The 17672-nt window shown below is 38.5% G+C and overlaps 1 protein-coding gene across 1 annotated transcript in view; it reads right to left on the bottom strand.

The window, feature by feature from the left end:
* Positions 1-4117: 4117 nt before the first annotated feature.
* Positions 4118-17672, bottom strand: part of RLF (RLF zinc finger) — an 87608-nt gene continuing 74053 nt past the window's right edge. The window contains exons 7-8 of the mRNA XM_036102849.2: positions 14005-14146; positions 4118-9002 (exon numbers count right to left, since the gene is read on the bottom strand). Of these exons, the coding sequence (XP_035958742.2) occupies positions 4353-9002; positions 14005-14146 (4792 nt within the window). The 3' untranslated portion in view covers positions 4118-4352. The remainder of the gene's footprint in view (positions 9003-14004; positions 14147-17672) is intronic.

The raw sequence follows: 17672 nt of genomic DNA on the forward strand, positions 1-17672 counted from the left end.
CCTGGTTGCTGTTTACCTACCCAGCCTTCTCTCCTTTCCCTTTCCCATTTTGACTCTCAGCACTAGCTATACCAGACTTGTCAATGTCATGAACACACCACAAAGCCTTTGCACATAATAGGATTATCCTCTCTGGCTAATTCCTACTGGTTCTTCAGGTTGCAGTTCAAACATCGCTTCCTCAAGGAAGCTTTTCCTGGACTTTTTTGAGGTCCCATCACCGCCATAGCTTCTTTAGTAGCACTTCATTTGTAGTGTTTTGTTTATTGTCTATCTTCTCTACTAGACTCTAACCTCCACAATGCAGGAAACCTACTGTGTCATGTTCAACACCCGGGAGCTAACAGATGGTATGTGCTTAGTGAATATTTGGCTATCTTTCCTGTGCTTCCAGTCTTCTCTACTTTCCAGGCTAAACCTGTCAAATACAGGTTGACAGGTTTTTAAATCTCCTATCCTGGTTACCTTTCTCAAAGTGGTTCGGAACCTCCAAATGCAGTCTGTCACAGAATCTATTCCTGCAGGTGTAGACCAAGCAGGTTAGATTAGAGTGGGGCACTCTTTCCAGACTCAGCTCTACCTAAGAGGAGGCTTTGCCCCTGAGTTAGGAGTATAAAGCCAGGAGGCATCACAGTCTATTGTGGGGGTGGGAAGTGGGGAGAAGGGACTGAGCAACTCTTCTGACTTTTATAAGTTTCTCTCAGAAAGAAAAATGGACTCACAGAAACAGTATGAACCAGTTTTCCTTTCTTTCCTCAAATGAGAAAATGTCAATAATATCAATAATAGATGTGTGATTGGAATTGGATCTGCATGACCTGGCTTTTACTTATACTTCAAACTTTATTTCCCATTATTCACTTCCACAAACAATATACTCAATTACAGAACTATGGTTTTTTGGTACTTATTTAAATGCCACTTGCAACTTCCAATGTTCTTCCTTCACATTAAATTCCCCTCTCTGATATCAAGAAATTGGGAGACTAGGCTCCGCCTATTCCCAGCTTTTTTTTTTTTTTTAAAAATATTTGACAGAGAGAGACACAGCGAGAGAGGAAACACAAGAAGGGGGAGAAGTAGGCTCCCCACTGAGCAGCGAGCCCGATGTGGGGCTCAATCCCAGGACTCTGGGACCATGATCTGAGCTGCAGGCAGGCGCTTTAACGACTGAGCCACCCAGGCGCCCCCTATTCCCAGCTTTTATCGGCAAGGCAAAACACTTCACCCTTAAGTTTTTATCTGTCAAATGAGGGTAACAGTACCTACTTCATGAAGTTATGAAAATTCAACAAGATAATTTTATGTAAAGTGCTTTTAAAAAAGTATAATTATCCTGAATTCTCACAGTACTTTCCACTTTGTTCTAGTCATTGCCTCACAGAGTTTTCTGTGCCTATGAATCATCTAGAGATTTTACTAAAATGCAGATTTGGGGCGAGAAGGTCTGGAGTGGGGCCTGGCCTGACATTCATTTCTAACAAGCTCCGAGGTGATGCCCATGCTGCTGGTCCACTGCCACACTTTGATTAACAATGTTTAAGCTACCCCAGCCCTCACATGAAAGCTCCACACTGGCAGATGCCTTGATAAACTTACTTTGGTATTTTTATCTCCCAAAGCATCTGAAACTGTCTCTAAATATGGGTGCACTTAAATATTTGGTTAATGACCAATTCCATCCTCCAGTGACTATGTTCTTGGCAATGCAGGTGAGAAGTAGGCAACCTGGGACAAAGAAGAGAGGATAGATTTGGGATGGAACCTCTAGGAATACTAATCAAAAACTTTCTTCTCCATCATTCCCCACCCTCTCTCTTTCACAGGTGTTCATGAACATGGGGAAACCCTGAAACAAGAGAATTCTGGGCAAAATGATAGAATGAAAGTGTCTGGCACACCCAACTTATACCCACCATTTAGGGGGCATTCTTGAATTTAAAAAGGCTCCGAGGGGCACCTGGGTGGCTCAGTCAATTAAGCCTCCAACTCGATTTCGGCTCAGGTCGTGATCTCAGGGTCATGGGATAGAGCCCTGCATGGGGCTCCATGCTCAGTGCCAAGTTTGCTTGTTGCTCTCCCGCTGTTCCTCCCCCTGCTCTCTAATAAACAAAATCTTTAAAAGTAAAAAAAAAAAAATAAAAAGGCTTTAAAAACGAAGTCAATGCTTCCAGGTTTGGACCAGCATTGGGACAAATCCCAAAGACATATCAAGTAAAAATGATAGTACTAAAACCTACAAAAATAGCTCTGACCTTCTGTATTATCATAGAACTGCACATGCTGTGTTTGACATAAAACACTGTCTTTGATAAAAATCAAATGAAGCAAGATGCTCCAACTGGAACAGAAAGTAATCTTATGATGAACCATTTTGGCTTGTACTTGAAGCAAACTTTCAATAGAGTTCTGAAAATTAGGGTTTGGTTCCACTACAAATGACTCACTTGGTCCTTTCAGGGGGTAGAAGTTAGGAGTAGTTGAATGGATGTAGTTCAGTCTTAAGCAACTAGCAACTTTCTCTTGTTCTGGGCTAAGAATCTCTAGTATAAGGAATTTTAAGAATGAAGCCACCAGACGTTTCTCATACTCAGATCATAGAAAGTGATTTTTCAAGAGGATATCCCTTATCTCCTCACTTACAGGTGAGGAAACTGAAGCCCACAGAAATTAGCTAAAGGTCCTCAGGAGTCAGTAGTAGCCTTAGCCTCTAGGATGGTCCACGGTTTCTGCCACTTTTTCAACAGATTGAGAACCCCGTTACCTACTAGGATCTGAACTAAGAAACCACTTGGGCACGGGGCAGGGGTGTGCTTTAGACTTACGGTAAGGAGGTGGCAGAATGAAATTGCTTAAGAGCCAAAAACACAAGGTTTAAGAGTCAGAGAAAAGATCTTAAAATTCTAACCATAGGCCTAAGAAAGGAATGTTAGGACTGTCGGAATCACTTCATTACTAGCTAATGAAAGCGACTTGAGAACCTCACAAGGAACAGAAAATAAAGCTGCTGTATTTGTAAGAACCCATGCTTTCCTTGTCATCAGACATACATGGCTCACAGTCCACTGAGGCTCAACACATCCAAAGACCAAGCTCATCTTGGCTTTCCATCCTCTTCCCCCAAATTCATTTCTTCCTTTTGTATTCCCTCCCCAATTGGATGCATCACTACTGAATCTTCCAGTTTTCCTCAAAATATTTTTTTCACCCTCCAAAGCCTAACAACCTTCTCTTTAAATTTCTCAATTTCATCTCCTCTTCCTTGTGCTGCAACCAACAGTATAAAATCTCATCACATTTGCCTCAGGTACTTCAACAGTCTTAGTATGTTTCCATTCTCAGCTCCTCAAATCATACTCAAGTGATCTACAACTTGTTATTAATTTAACATTATTACAATTAACATCATGTTATTTTGTTCAAATCCTTCAAAGGCTCTCAGCTGCCTGTGGACTCAAGTCCAAACTTCTTAGCATTCATGGTTGGGTTCCTGCCCATCTCTCTCTACAATAATCTCATCCACCTCAGTGCTCCCCTTTCATTGCAGCCTACCAAATTATTTGTAGTTCTCTGGAAACATGACTACATCCATCTATGCTCTTCATGTCCTGCTTGGTATTCTCTTTCTACCCAGGTAAATCCTGGACATCCTCTTTTGGGAGCTACCTTGACTCTCAGAGCTAATTACTCAATTTCAGAATTTTCTTTGCACAAAAATTTTAAGACAATAGTCATTCAGAAAGAAGCTTCATCTAAATGGTTTGGTTAATAAGAAACAAAAAACTACTGGGGCAAAATGTAAGTGCACATTCCAGAAAAATACAAGTGCAGTTTCAGTTTATGTATGGCATGAAAACTCATTATGAGTAAACAAGAAATGGGTGAAAAATTGTAATTTATTGAAACTCAACTCAAAAAATATAAGATGCTGTAGTGTACAATATATTACACAAAGCACCCTCAGGTGCACATTCAAGTCAAGTAAGAACTCCATATCCCTTTCCCTAGCCCTCCCACCCTGGGATCTTAGTATTTGTTCCATATACAATCATGCACACTTAATTTGAAAAAGGAAGCCCCAATATATTTTGATGTATTAATTAGCACCAAACAAGAGTACAGTTCCATTTTTTTAATAAACAAACAAACAAAAAAAACCCCAATCAATAAACCAACTGGAGAGCTAATGGACTCAGCCAATACTGCTGACATAGATATTATACATTCATGTAAATACACAGCCTATTCTACCCTAAACAACGGTGTGGCTGGTTCTCAGCCTTTGTTCAAGTTGGCAATTGTCCCCATGTTGCAGTGTTGGAGCCAGTCTGTTTCTAAAACAAAATTGCTATTTAGGAACTTCCTACACAAAGCTCATCTGTCTTTTTTGTTGGAAACAAGTCTAAAATTGGTGTGGAAAACTTAGATCTTTCAAGGACAACCACTGGCCGAAGATAATGAAGCTGTTTTAAGGCAAGCTCTCCACAGTCTGTTAATGCTTTGTCCAATACAACCCTCAGGTTTTCCAAGGAAGGAACTGTTGCTGTCTCAGCTACTATCAAAGGTGGGATTGCAGTCAGGTTCTCATGAATTGCAGAGTCACTGGAAGAATGAGGTATGTCAACTTCAGGGTCATTGTCATTCACCATATTATTTGCCATAACACTCCCTGTTAAGTCATTACTGGGTTGTGAAGAATTACTTAATGTTAAGTGCTCCGAAGGCTCCCAATCATCAAAATCATCTTCTTTCTCTTCACTTTCCTGAATAAATTTCAGAAATGAAGATTCAAATCCCATAGGTTTATAAGTCTTCAAGTCAAATGACCTGGGCTGTGGATGCTTCCTAAAATTCTCTTTTGGGACATGGGTTGAATTTTTTACAGTGTTTTCTTGCCCTGAACTTTGCTGCCCAGTTTCAGAGTCTTTAATCCTTGGTAAAGGCAGCTGGAAACTTGTGAAATAAGTCCCACTTTCAATCCCACTAGGATTAGGTATGGAATTTTCTATTTTACAAGGAGGAGGCTGAACTATATTACATTGTTCCAAAGAAGTGGTTTCTGAACTATGATTACATTTCAAAGTTCCTCTGTAGAGCAGATTATCTGCATCAAACACTGGTTTGCTTTCTGTACATCCTTTCTGACCTCCCTCCCTTTCCCCTGGATGAAGGGAATCCGTGTTCTGGGCAGTCACGCTACTGTCACCTGGGGAATGGCTGTGCTTTGTGTGCTCTGATTCACAGCTATTTTCTTCTTTCTTTATACAAGGCTCTGCTTCAGAAGGGGGCTCCTCCTTAATTTTGGTACCGTACTTAACACAGACGACAAGATTTTCCATCTGTTGCTCTAAATAGGCACTACTCATCTGATGGGTGCGTTTATAATGCCTCACTATGCTGCTCTCCAACTTCACCACAGATAAGCATCCTTGAACCATGCAGGGGTACTGTGTGTGCTCAGACTGCTCCACACACATATGAAGGGCTTCGGCTCTTGTTTTAAAACTAATTGGAGCCTTCTTTTCTTTGATTAAACTACATTTTTTAGCCTTAGCATTAAATGATCTCCTGGTAGTCTGATGTTCATGCCCTTGAGCGAGTGCCGTTGGACATACCTTTTCACTCCTTAGTAGCCTTTCATTTGCCACTTTTTGGCTTCTAAACAGATCATCGTAATAGTCCTTATGTCGGTAATATACATGTTGAGAATAATTACTCCGATGGGTGAAAATCTGGCCACAGCCATTAAGATCACAATGAATTTCATAATCTGAATGTATTTCTCCTTCAATATTATGCTGTTCCATCAAGTGGTGCTTCAACTTGCTGAATGTATAAAAAACAGCAGGGCACTGAGGCTGGTTACAGGAAAACCTTGCTGCAGATTCAGCTTCAGAAAGCACTTTAGGCTCTTCAATATGGTCTAGGTTATGAGAGTCACTACAGTGCTTAGCAAGAGCTTTGGAACACAGGAAGCGTTTGTTACATTCCTTATATTTGCAAGCAAATATCTTTTTACATTTGACAAGTTCCCTTTTGGTTCTTGCTTTGTCTTTCTCTAAACATAATTGTTCTTTGTTGTACTGATGTACAGTTCTGTAATGACGAATTAAGCCTTTTAGATTGGTGAATGAGGAGTTACAAGTTTTATGGATACAATGGAATGGTTTGTGATATTTATTCAAAATATAGCAGAGATTTCCTTTGGCAACAGTTCTCCTGCTACCTCGTCCCTCTCGTCCTTCACGTTCTTCTCTATGGCTACCTATTGGTGATGAAATATCAGAGGTTTTACTTTCCGTTTCTTCACAAGATGACTCCAAATCTGTTTCTGAACTGCATTCATCCTTTTTAGAGTGACAGTGTGGCTTCTCAGAGTTACTGTTGGGATCACCGCCAAGTTCTGCAGAGCAATCACCTTTCAATCTGTCTACTGAGCATGGGCCTTCATGATCACATTTTTCATTATCTAACAGTTTGTGAGTTACTCTGTCACTGCCAATTTGATGTTTATTTTTATAATGAATCCTAAGGTGTGTTTTTCTTGTAAATGACCTTTGGCAAATATGACACTGGAATGGGGAATACCGATGTTGAAACATGGTTAACTGAAGGACTTTTTCTTTTGAATAATTATGTTTTTTAAGATAATGCATTAACAAAGCCTCTCTGGTCACAAATTCATATTTGCATCCTTGAAGCTCACAGAAAAAAGGCTTAGCTGCCAACTGTGCAAGGTACTGACTTGGCATATTCTCATCTTGATTCTGAAAATTAAGGTCTGAGATAGTAGGTGAAACCGATTGAAGAGACTTAGCACCACTGGATGGGTACCCCTGCAATGACCCTGAGAAAGATCCGTGTGTTATTGAGTTTTTCAAGCTTAAATGTTTCAAGCGTAACAAAAGTTCCAACATGGTATCCTCTGTACATGGCCTTTTAGAAGCACAAATGGAAGCTTCTGAGGAATAACCTTGATATTCTCGTTTGCATTTAGTATGAATATTGTGATCTAGACCTTCATCCGGAGAGTCACTGTTCGTGTCTGAGCTGGGTTTAGGTTCTGCATCAAACTTTTCAGTTGTTTGATTATGTTCATTACCCAAACAGGGAAAGAGATCTTTTGTCTTTATCTTTTTGGGTTTGAAATGGTATGGATGAACCTTCCGTAGATGTTTTTGCATCCCTCTTGCATTTTTGTACGTGGAACCACAGCCATCAAAACCACAGGTAAACTTAGTCCCATCAAAACAAACTGCCACATTGGAACATTTTTCTTTTAAACTGGAGGGCACAAAGACTTTCTCATGAGATAATAATATATCCTGCATGGTTTCAGAGTGATCCAGTGTATCAATTAACTCTTCATTCATGGAAGCTGAAGAGCTATGACTTAACTGATCACTAGAATTACTGTCACTGTTTTCTTTCAGATTTTCTGCAGTTTCTATTTGAGAACTAGCTGATCCTGCACAGAAAAGAAGATCTTCAGGTAAATTTGATTTATCAGTTTGGTCAAGTAGATGGGGCTGATCAATACAATCTTGCTTTTCACCTGGTGCAGCCTCCTCAAGTTTCACCGATTTCTTCACATCTCCATTCGAACTTTCAACATTATGCACTGAGAGGTGATCCTGGTATTCAATTTTGGAATAATAGAACTTTTTACAGCCAACAAAGTTGCAGGTGTAAGACGCATCCCTAAAGTGTTGTGCTTCATGGTGGTAAAGCTGTCCCAAGTCACTGAAAACAATATTACAGCCATTTAATTCACATTTATAACGCAGATCATCATGTTTTTGCTTATGGTTAAGTAGTTCATTCACTGATCCAAACCTTGCATAACAATCTATAGATACACACATATAAGGTTGAGGACCACAGTGCACTTGTTCATGCTCCCGCAGGTGAAAAGCAGACATGAAATGTCGTCGACAATAAGTACACTTCTCTCTTCTGTTTTTCATATCCAAGTAGTGCTTGGCATTTTCATCATTATTTTGGTGTTCAGCTTTAAGATGCACACTTAAGTATTTAAATTGCTTAAATACACGGGAACAGTCTGTGCCAGGACATGGGTACAAATCTCTGTCTTGCAGGTGGCAATCTTCTAATTTGCTGAATGTGACATATTCATGAGACTCTCCTTTGGCTTGTTCATCCAATGACTGGTTTTGCTCCAGGGTTGCAGAGGGGCTCTTGGGACAAATTCCCTTTTGAGAGCCTTTCAACAGTAATTTCTTTCTAGAGCGGTCCCTTCTGCTTGGTGGCATTTTAACATGTTCCATCACATGAGGAACAAATATTTCTTTTCTCTTGAATTTTTTAATACAAACCGGACAGGTATAAATTCCATCTTCCATATGCATCTTAGAATGATGAAGAATCCTGGCCTCTATACATTCCCGCTTACATAACAAACAGAAAAATTTATACTGAAGCCACCTCTGGTATCGTTCAGAAGAACCAATGGGTTTTTTGTCTCTTTTCTCCTTATGCTGATCTGTCAAATCTCTTCTTCTGTATTGTTTATCTTCTTTACCTTCCTCATAGTCACTGAGAAATGACTCTAAAACATCTGTGTCATTAATAGACATTTCATAGCCACTTAGATCATCATCAGAATCAGAGGCTTCTTGTCCTAGCAGTTGGTGGCAGTGTCGTTTTAAAGTTTTCCAGTCCCAAAATTCAGGATCAAAAGGCCAGTGGGCCTTTAAAGCTAGTAAGAGCTCACATCGGAGAGAATTTGGAACTGGTGCATTTTCTTCATCAAATTTTTGATCTGGTTGCAAATACAGTTCTTCCAACATATTAAATCCATCCAAACTGGGTTCAATTAAGAATTCTGTAAGCTGACAGGCTCGTCTGACTTCTAAATCTTCTGGTAAAAGACAAGCAATTGTTTTACAAACTGATGCCTTCATTTCTTCATCCTCACTTGATCTGAGTTGAAGAGCTCTGACACACAGTAAAATTGACACCCCAAGACCAGCATCTTGTGCCTATAAGAAAAACGGGGGGGGGGGGTTATTATTCTTTTTCATTATGGAAATATTACATAACTTTCACTGGTAAGACATACACTTCTCAAAACGTTTAGAGTTCTTAAAATTATCTTTAATCTTTCTTCCTGCAAGTTACATTTAGATCCTTCTTGTCTCAACATGCAAAGGACTGGATTAGATGTTACAACCATGAACAATAACAATGTACATTTACAGAATGTCCAACTTCATAAGGCACTGCATATAAAGCAATCTCTAACCCTCAAGGAATCTGCTTATATGCCAAATGTATAAACAATAAAGGTACATGAATTCAAAGGAATTCAGGATAAATAAGGTCATTGAAGGATTCAAAAAAGAATTGTCTTAAGCTGGTTAGGAAGGACAGGGCTTAAATAAATGGGTATAAGAAGGAACACCTGTATAAAAGTGAGTCTAGGATTGAATTCAATTGAAGAAACACGTGTGTCATGAACAGCTGGGTGTTTTCAAAATCTCAAGGCTAAAATAAATGATTCTCCCCATTTCTTCCCCCGCCGTTTTTTAGAGAGAGGGAAGGGGCTGAGGAAGAGAGAGAATCTTAAGCAGGTTCCACGCCCAGCATCAAGCCCAATGTGGGGCTGGGTCTCACAAACCCTGAGATCATAACCTGAGCTGAAATCGAGAGTCCAGTGCTTAACTGACTGAGCCACCCAAGGGCCCCTCCCCATTTTCTCCTAAAAGAATTAGTACTTTAGTACTAATTAGCTATAGGTGTACTGTATCTCAGCTTCCCACGGGGAAAACAAGATAAATTTTAAAATCTCTCTATAGCAACAGGTTCTCAGAAACTAATCAAAAATCAGGAAAAAGATCTGGTCATATGTGATAAAAGGCTAGTGCATACAAGATGACTTACGTGAGAGGCTGAAATGGAATGTGAAAATACTATGAGCAAAGACAAGTGGAATTATACGGCAGAGTGGCTTAAAATACAGTACTTAAGAGCATAAAAATTTTTTAAAAAAATAATCTCAAACAAACAAACAAACAAATAAGTAATCTCTATGCCCAATGTGGGGCTCAAATTCATAACCCCGAGATCAAGACATGCGTGCTCTACCAACTGAGCCAGCCAGGTGCCCCAAGAGCACAGAATTTTCAATCAGACTTTGATGGCCTTTGAACCCCAGCTTCACTGCAGTGACAAGTTCTTAACTCCTAAGCTGTTGCTGCCTCATCTATAAAATGATAACAGCAGTGGTAATACTAGATTTCCCTCCTAACATTATTATAAAAATGAAGATAAAGTGATTACTACATTGCTGGCATATTGTTAAGTATTCTGATGAATACCATGTAAAATAACAGGATAAATTCTACTGTTCAAATCGGTAATCAATTTGTTAAGCAATTATTCGTTGGGCACCTTTCCAAATTCTAGGAACACAACGAAACAACTATCATCAATTTACAAAACCCTTACTACATTCTAGGCACTACTCCAAATACTCTTTTTATACATTATCCTCATTTTATAGATGAAGAAACCAAGGCTCATCACGTTAATTGCCCAATGTCACCAGGTAGTGAGCAGAGGAACAAGGATTTAAACTTAAAGCAATCTTTGTGCATAACCTCAGTTCTTAACCACTTTATAGCCTATAAGAATTCCAAAGGTTATCTGACATGGCTATAACCTATGTGCCCTGGATATAATATGCCACACCACTCTTGTTTTCAGCTACCTGATTTAAAATCAATTTAGTCATGTCCATCAATGCCTTCAAAATTCAGCTCCACATTCCATAACCTAATTCTAATTTATTCACCACTGTTTTAACAAGTAACTTCTTGTTATACCTGTTCAGAATGTATTAACAGTGTTTTTAGACTGTTTTTTTGAAAAGTGCTTAGTGATTTCATAGATTTTACCATTTCAACCAGATTTGGCTGTTTAGGAAAGAATGGACATTCTTTGCTATTTATCTCAGTCTTCTAAAAAGGAGTTTTAACAAATTAATAATAATTTGTTGAGAACCTATGAGTTATTTTAAAACTTACTAGACCCTTCAAGTCCCCTGTGCTCTGATTTACAAATGATAATCTTCTACCATATTATGCAATTTGTCAAAAGACCCATGGTCTAGTCCTGACTCTGCTGCAAACTAGTTTTATGATCCTTACAAGTCACACACCTCTAATTTTCAGCTTCTTCATTACTAAAGAGAAGGAATTCAACTAGACAAAGTCTTGTTTTGCAAACAGTAAGCACCGTATGTTCCACCAAAAAGGGCCATATGGCCAAATAAACTGGATTCAAGATGATCCTTCTTATTACTTTCATTTCAAAATATAACCTCATCTACATCCATTCTGTCATACTATTTTTAAAGTCTAACAACTCTAAGCACCCGATTTTTTTTTTTAAAGTAGGCTCCATGCCCAACGTGGAGCCCAACTTGGGGCCTGAACTCATGACCCTGAGATTAAGACCTGAGCTGAGATCAAGAGTCAGATGCTCAACCAACTGAGCCACCCAGGTGCCCCTACTCTAAGCACCTTTATGTGATGATCTGGTTTAAGCTATTTATAGAAAATGGAAGCCCAGAAAATAAAAAGGTACTATATAAAGCCCTCTCCATTATACACTCACTGTTGCCTTCTGCAAGAGGCCTAAACCCCACATAAGCTTTTCAGCATCATTAACCTGTTCCATCCCAAGGGCTATGTCACTGGTTATTAGTTGTCTCCCAATATCCTCTCCCCTTTTACTACAAAAACAGAATGACTGATTTCTATCTGGTTACAAAGTAATCTGAAATAATGAATATATCTCATCTCCCTTGCAGCTAGATACGGTGGTGTGTGTGTGTATTGGGAGGGAGTGAGAAAAGATTTATCATGGTGTGGTTTGTGTAGTTTGCCCCTCTCTCCTCGCCCCCTGCCACCTTGCTATCTAGAATGGAGACATGATACCTAGGACTGGAATAGTTAGGTCTTAGAATATGAGATGGAAACTTGTGTTGATGGCAGACAGACAAAAGGAACCTGGGTTTCTGGTATGTGGAGCCACTAAAAAGCAACTTTGGCCACTCTGCCTGGTTTATCTACCTATATGAGAGGGGGAGAAACTTCCATCTTCTTTAGACCACTACTATTGTGGGATATCTACCATTCATTGCAGAACTAGATCCTAATTGCAATAGGTTAGATCATCTCTCCTTAAAAACCCAGAGGTGAGTCTCTCAATTTGTAAAGAATTCTACACTCACTCCCCTTCCACCTACCAGTCCACACCTTTTCTACCCTTCAGGCTAGTTATCATGAATGATTATAGTGGAAGTACCCTAGACTAGGCTTAAAGAGAAATGGGTTCTGGTTATGCAAGTGGACAGCAAATTCCTTAGTCTGTGTCAGAAACCCATTTTCCCTAGTTCTCTAGTAGCTTTCCCATTTTCTGTGGTTTCTCATGGTAAGTAGAATTCTAAGATGACCTCCAAGTGACCCTCACCTTTGTATGATCTCCTCTCCTCAAGTTTAAGTGGATCCTGTAAATATGGTACCCATTCCTATGATTATGTAGATAGGTGCATTACCTAGGTGGGCTTGACCTAATCATTTAAGCCCTTTAAATCTAGGTCTGGAAGCCAGATTCGAATTAGGAGAATTTCTTATACCTCTGCTGGCTTAAAAAAATGCAGGTATGGGACGAGGGAGGCTTCTAGCCACTGAAAACAGAATGTGGCTGAGAAAATGAGGACCTCGGTCCTACAATCAAAAGGAACTGAATTCTTTCAGCAATAAGAATATACTTAGAAGCAGATTTTCCACAAAGCTTCTAGATAAGAACGCAACCTGACCAACACCTTGATTTCACCTTTGTGATACTCTGAGCAGCAAACCTTGCCATGCTGTGCTACACTGTGTCCTACAAAACTGTAGCTAACAAACTGGGTGTTGTTTTAAGTGCTAAGTTTGTGGTGATTTCTTATGTAACAATAGAAAACTAATACTTTCCTTAAAGGTTACAAAACTTTTTAAAGGCCAGTTCTAAAACTAATTTTTTAAATAAGTTCTATAATTACTTGCACATGTTGTTTCTGTGACAGAAGATACAACTGCATTCACAGTGATTAGAAATAATTATCACCTAACTTATCTGACCACAAATTTACTTTTAATAAAATATTTTACCTTTTCCAGTCTTCCCTGGAGAAGTCCAAACCAACAAACTTCAAATAAAATATAGGCTACAGACATTTACAACATTAAAGGAGACTGGATTTATCAACGATACAACTGTGTCTTGACTTTAGTATAAACAATCCTTGGATGTTGTCAAAGAAGTAACCCATAAAACATACCCATTAACCATTACAGATATGGGTATATTGAGAGCTCAGTCATGAGCAGATACTAAAAACAACATAAAAATAGAGCACAGTATAAGATTCATCCTGAATCTCTAGGCTGGTCTTAATATATATATAGGGCTGAACTCAAAACACAAGGCTTTATATATGGCACTTCATTTCTTTTTAAGAAATAAATATTTCTGCACAGAAGTTCACTATTTGTATAGAGTTGATTCTGGAACTGTTCTATTACTTCAAAACTTAGAAAATGTATCACTCCATTCTTAAGGAAAATACAAAAAATACAAATGTATTTTCTTCATTTATAATAATTATGTTAACATGTAAACAAACATGCCTGCATAAAAAACAGAAAATCGTTCTAGTAAAAATAGATATAGAGTAGTTGAGGTGACAGCCCAAAAACATAATCTTCCTTTCCTCTAATGGTCTGTCACTTCAAATCATTATTTTCCATTAAGAAAAGCTGTGGATTCCAGAAGGTCAATCTGCAGAAACGGCTAGATATGTCCAATTCCATAATCTTATTAAAGTCCATTATTTCTCATTTTCCCTCATCTAAGAGGAGTTGCCTGAGAAGTTATCTTCCCACTCATTTCTTCGTTTCAGGACAATCATCATAAAAAAGCAAAATTACTCACTTCAGTTTGTATAACTCTAATCAGGCAAAATAAATGCTGCTGTGTTTTAGCTATGACACCAAACTGACGACAGCGCTCCAAAAAAGTGTCTAAAGAAGGGTCAATTCTTCTTTGCAGTTTACTCCAAAAGAGAGTCAATTCCCTATAAAAAGAAAGATTAAGGTAAAACATTTAAAGCAACTGGTATTTGCTGTCCACCTCCCCATTCCATTTTGGTCTTTTATTTGTAAAAATAAGCAAAAACTAGGGAAAAAAAAGCTATCTATATTCCCTATTGTGTCCTCTCAAACTGGTAAAATTGTTGAGAATCCTCCCTGAAAATTCCACCACTTCTTTCTTCTTTGCGGTGGGGAAAAGTAAAAACAACAAAGACTACTTCCTTTATGTTGACTTTTTTAAGTGGGCTTCATGTTAGGCTAGGCGTGGAGCCCAACGAGGGGCCTGAACTTACAATCCTGACGTCAAGACCTGAGCTGAGACCAAGAGCCAGACATTCAACCAACCGAGCCACCCAGGCGCCCCTTTATGTTGACATTTTAAAACACTAAGATCCCGTAGTGTTCCAAAAGGTTTTACCCCTTACACTGGTAATTATACTGACTGAATTAAAACCTTATCCTAGTGGGCAGGGATCATCAAACATCCCTACACCGCTAACAAAATATATACACCTAATAAATATCCTAACAGTATACTTCTCCACGCTAATCTCCTGCCCCTTTCCGGCTCTAAAATGTCATGATGCTACTTAGGCATGTATTTGGGGATGTTTAAATATTTACTAATACAATTAGTAAAACGGCTCTCTTGGAAATGGCTAAAATACAAGAATCCTACAAATATTCATCATGGAAACAAAGAAAAGCTTGGAAAGATTAAGTTAATTAAAAGCATTGACTGGGTTAAGAGAAAACTCTTAAGGAAAAGCACTAGAAACTCAAAAATACCTAGGAAAAAAATGCTAATATGAACGTGAAATATGAATGCAAGGTAAGTTACTTGGTAAAACTAAAGAGAGAATGTTAGCGCTTAAAAAAAGTGACTTTTTTTCTGTACACTCCAATATATACTGTAATATTTGTTAAATAATTTTCATTAAAAAAGTATTATTTTCACAAGCCAGTTCTAGAACACTAATGTCTTACTGCTGTTAAGACTATTCTAGGAAGCTGGGCACAAATACAAAGCTTAACAAATGAACATATTTCTTTTTATAACAGAAAATAAACATATTTAACAGAACTTATTATACTTTTAAAGAGGTAACTGGGGTTCTCATATTGTGAAATTCTTACAAACATATAAAACTTGCCTCAAAGATTGAAATGGATAAACACCTTAAAAGATACATGATGAAAGCTTCTAATATTTTGTGATGGCAAATTTGAGTTATAATAAATAAAATTAACTTGAAATGACTTTAAATATTTGTCTTTGGTGACTAGTGTTGCTTTCCTAACCAGGAAAAATAAAAATTGAGACAGGTCACCTTTGAAAAGAGCTACTGGCCAGGCAAGTAACCGGGATGACTGTTCATTTTTAAACTCACAAGATTGCTTCTTTTAGATGTTAAGTACCTTAGTAATAAAAAGTTTTGAGGATAGTGCAAAATTCAGAATAACAAAGGAAGTGGAGAATTATATATGCTCAGAGATAAAAAGGAGTTCTATCAAAATATGTGTATAAAATCTAACCTATTTGAAAAGAACAAAATTACCAAACCAGTAAAACCTGATTATGAAGAAAAAAGAAAAGGACAAGGAATATCTACAATCTAAAATTCATCAATTGGCTAGAAGTTTAAAGTTAGGCAAATCTGATAAAGTGATTAAGTAGAGTTAAGAATTAAAAGTCTCTCAAGTAACTTTTTTTTAAAGATTTTATTTATTTATTTGTTTGTTTGTTTGTCAGAGAGAGAGAGCACGAGCACAAGCAGGGGGAGCAGGCAGAAGCAGCAGCAGGCTCCCCACGGAGCAAAGAGCCTGATGTAGGACTCGATTCCAGGACCCCGGGATCATGACCTGAGCCGAAGGCAGATGCTTAACCAACTGAGCCACCCAGGTCCCCCTCAAAAAATTTTTCCTAAGATTTGTTTGTTTTAGGGGTGAGAAAAAAAGGGAGAGGGAGGGAGAGAATCTCAAGCAGACTCCCTGTTGAGCGAGGAGCCCACCACGGGGCTCGATCCCATGACTGAAAATGACTTGTGAGCTGAAATCACAAGTTGGCCACTTAGCCAACTGAGCCACTCAGGCACCCATTAAATTAAAAAAATAAATCAGGGGCACCTGAGAGTGGCTCAGTCGGTCAAGTGTCTGCCTTCAGCTCAGGTCATGATCTCAAGGTGCTGGGAAATAAAACCCACATCAGGCTCCCTGCTTGGCAGGGGGCCTGCTTCTCCCTCTGCCTCTGCACCCCACCCTACCCCCGCTTGTGTGCACGTGTGCTCTGTCTCTAAATAAAAAATAAATATTTAGGGGCGCCTGGGTGGTCCAGTCGTTAAGCATCTGCCTTCAGCTCAGGTCATGGTCCCAGGGTCCTGGGATCGAGCCCCGCACTGGGCTCCCTGCTCAGCGGGGAGCCTGCTTCTCCCTCTCCCACTCCCCCTGCTTGTGTTCCCTCTCTCACTGTCTCTCTGTCAAATAAATAAATAAGTAAAATCTTTAAAAAAAAATAAAGAAAAAATAAATATTAAAAAAAATAAAATAAATCAGAATGTCTAGGGCTTGATTTATTCCAAATTAAATATTTCAAGCTATAGTTATCTTAAATCCAAATACCCATGACCAGAAAAGGTCATTGTTATCATGTATTTTGTTTTTATACTTATTTACACAATTACACTTCAATAATTTAGAACTGCTATTACCTACCCAAACATATAAACTTGCCTGAATGAAACCAAAACAAACAGTATATTACTCTTGAAAATGCCACGATGCCATCCATTCACATATGCACACTGGAAAACTGAAACCACCAATAAATAGTAACTCAGAGCCTGCTGGATCATACATGCAGCACTAGGAAGGACAAACACTTCTTCAATTACTACAATGATACGATTTTTTAAAATGGATAGCCATTAAAGAATATATATTGAAAATGATTCCACTGTATGGATGCTTCCAATGTTCAGATAATTATTAACCCAATGCCTCAAATTAGCCCCCTGCCTACCTCAAGTCAACAAATTATACACAAATTAATAAAAACTGGAAAGGAAATTTAGTTCTATTAATAGTGGGAAACACATTTTGGCAGAGATCTAGCTACCAAGCAAGAACTTTAAACTACACTGTGTTACGGCATAGCAGGAAGCCCGTGGAGTCCAGCTAATATGTCACACTGATATCCAGAACTTAGGCACTTTGGGAATGAGGCAAAGAAAACTCTGTGGAATTAAGGAGTGACCATCCCTAAAGGCAGCTCCTGCAAATACAGTAGTTGATTCTCATGATTTTTTTTTTTAACTTTTTATTTCCAACAAAATTGGGTTAAATAAAACATATATGGTGGTCTTTGACAGGCACTGAGGGCAACATACATGTTGACCCTGGTATATCAAAGTCTAGACTCAAGGCTAGGAAAGAATAGGCATGAAATTATATCTGAAAAACACAAATGTACAACATACAAGATTTAAACTAAGTTCTAAGAAAGCAAAGATC

Source organism: Halichoerus grypus, chromosome 5 (assembly GCF_964656455.1).
Source record: "Halichoerus grypus chromosome 5, mHalGry1.hap1.1, whole genome shotgun sequence".
Lineage (NCBI taxonomy): Eukaryota > Metazoa > Chordata > Mammalia > Carnivora > Phocidae > Halichoerus > Halichoerus grypus.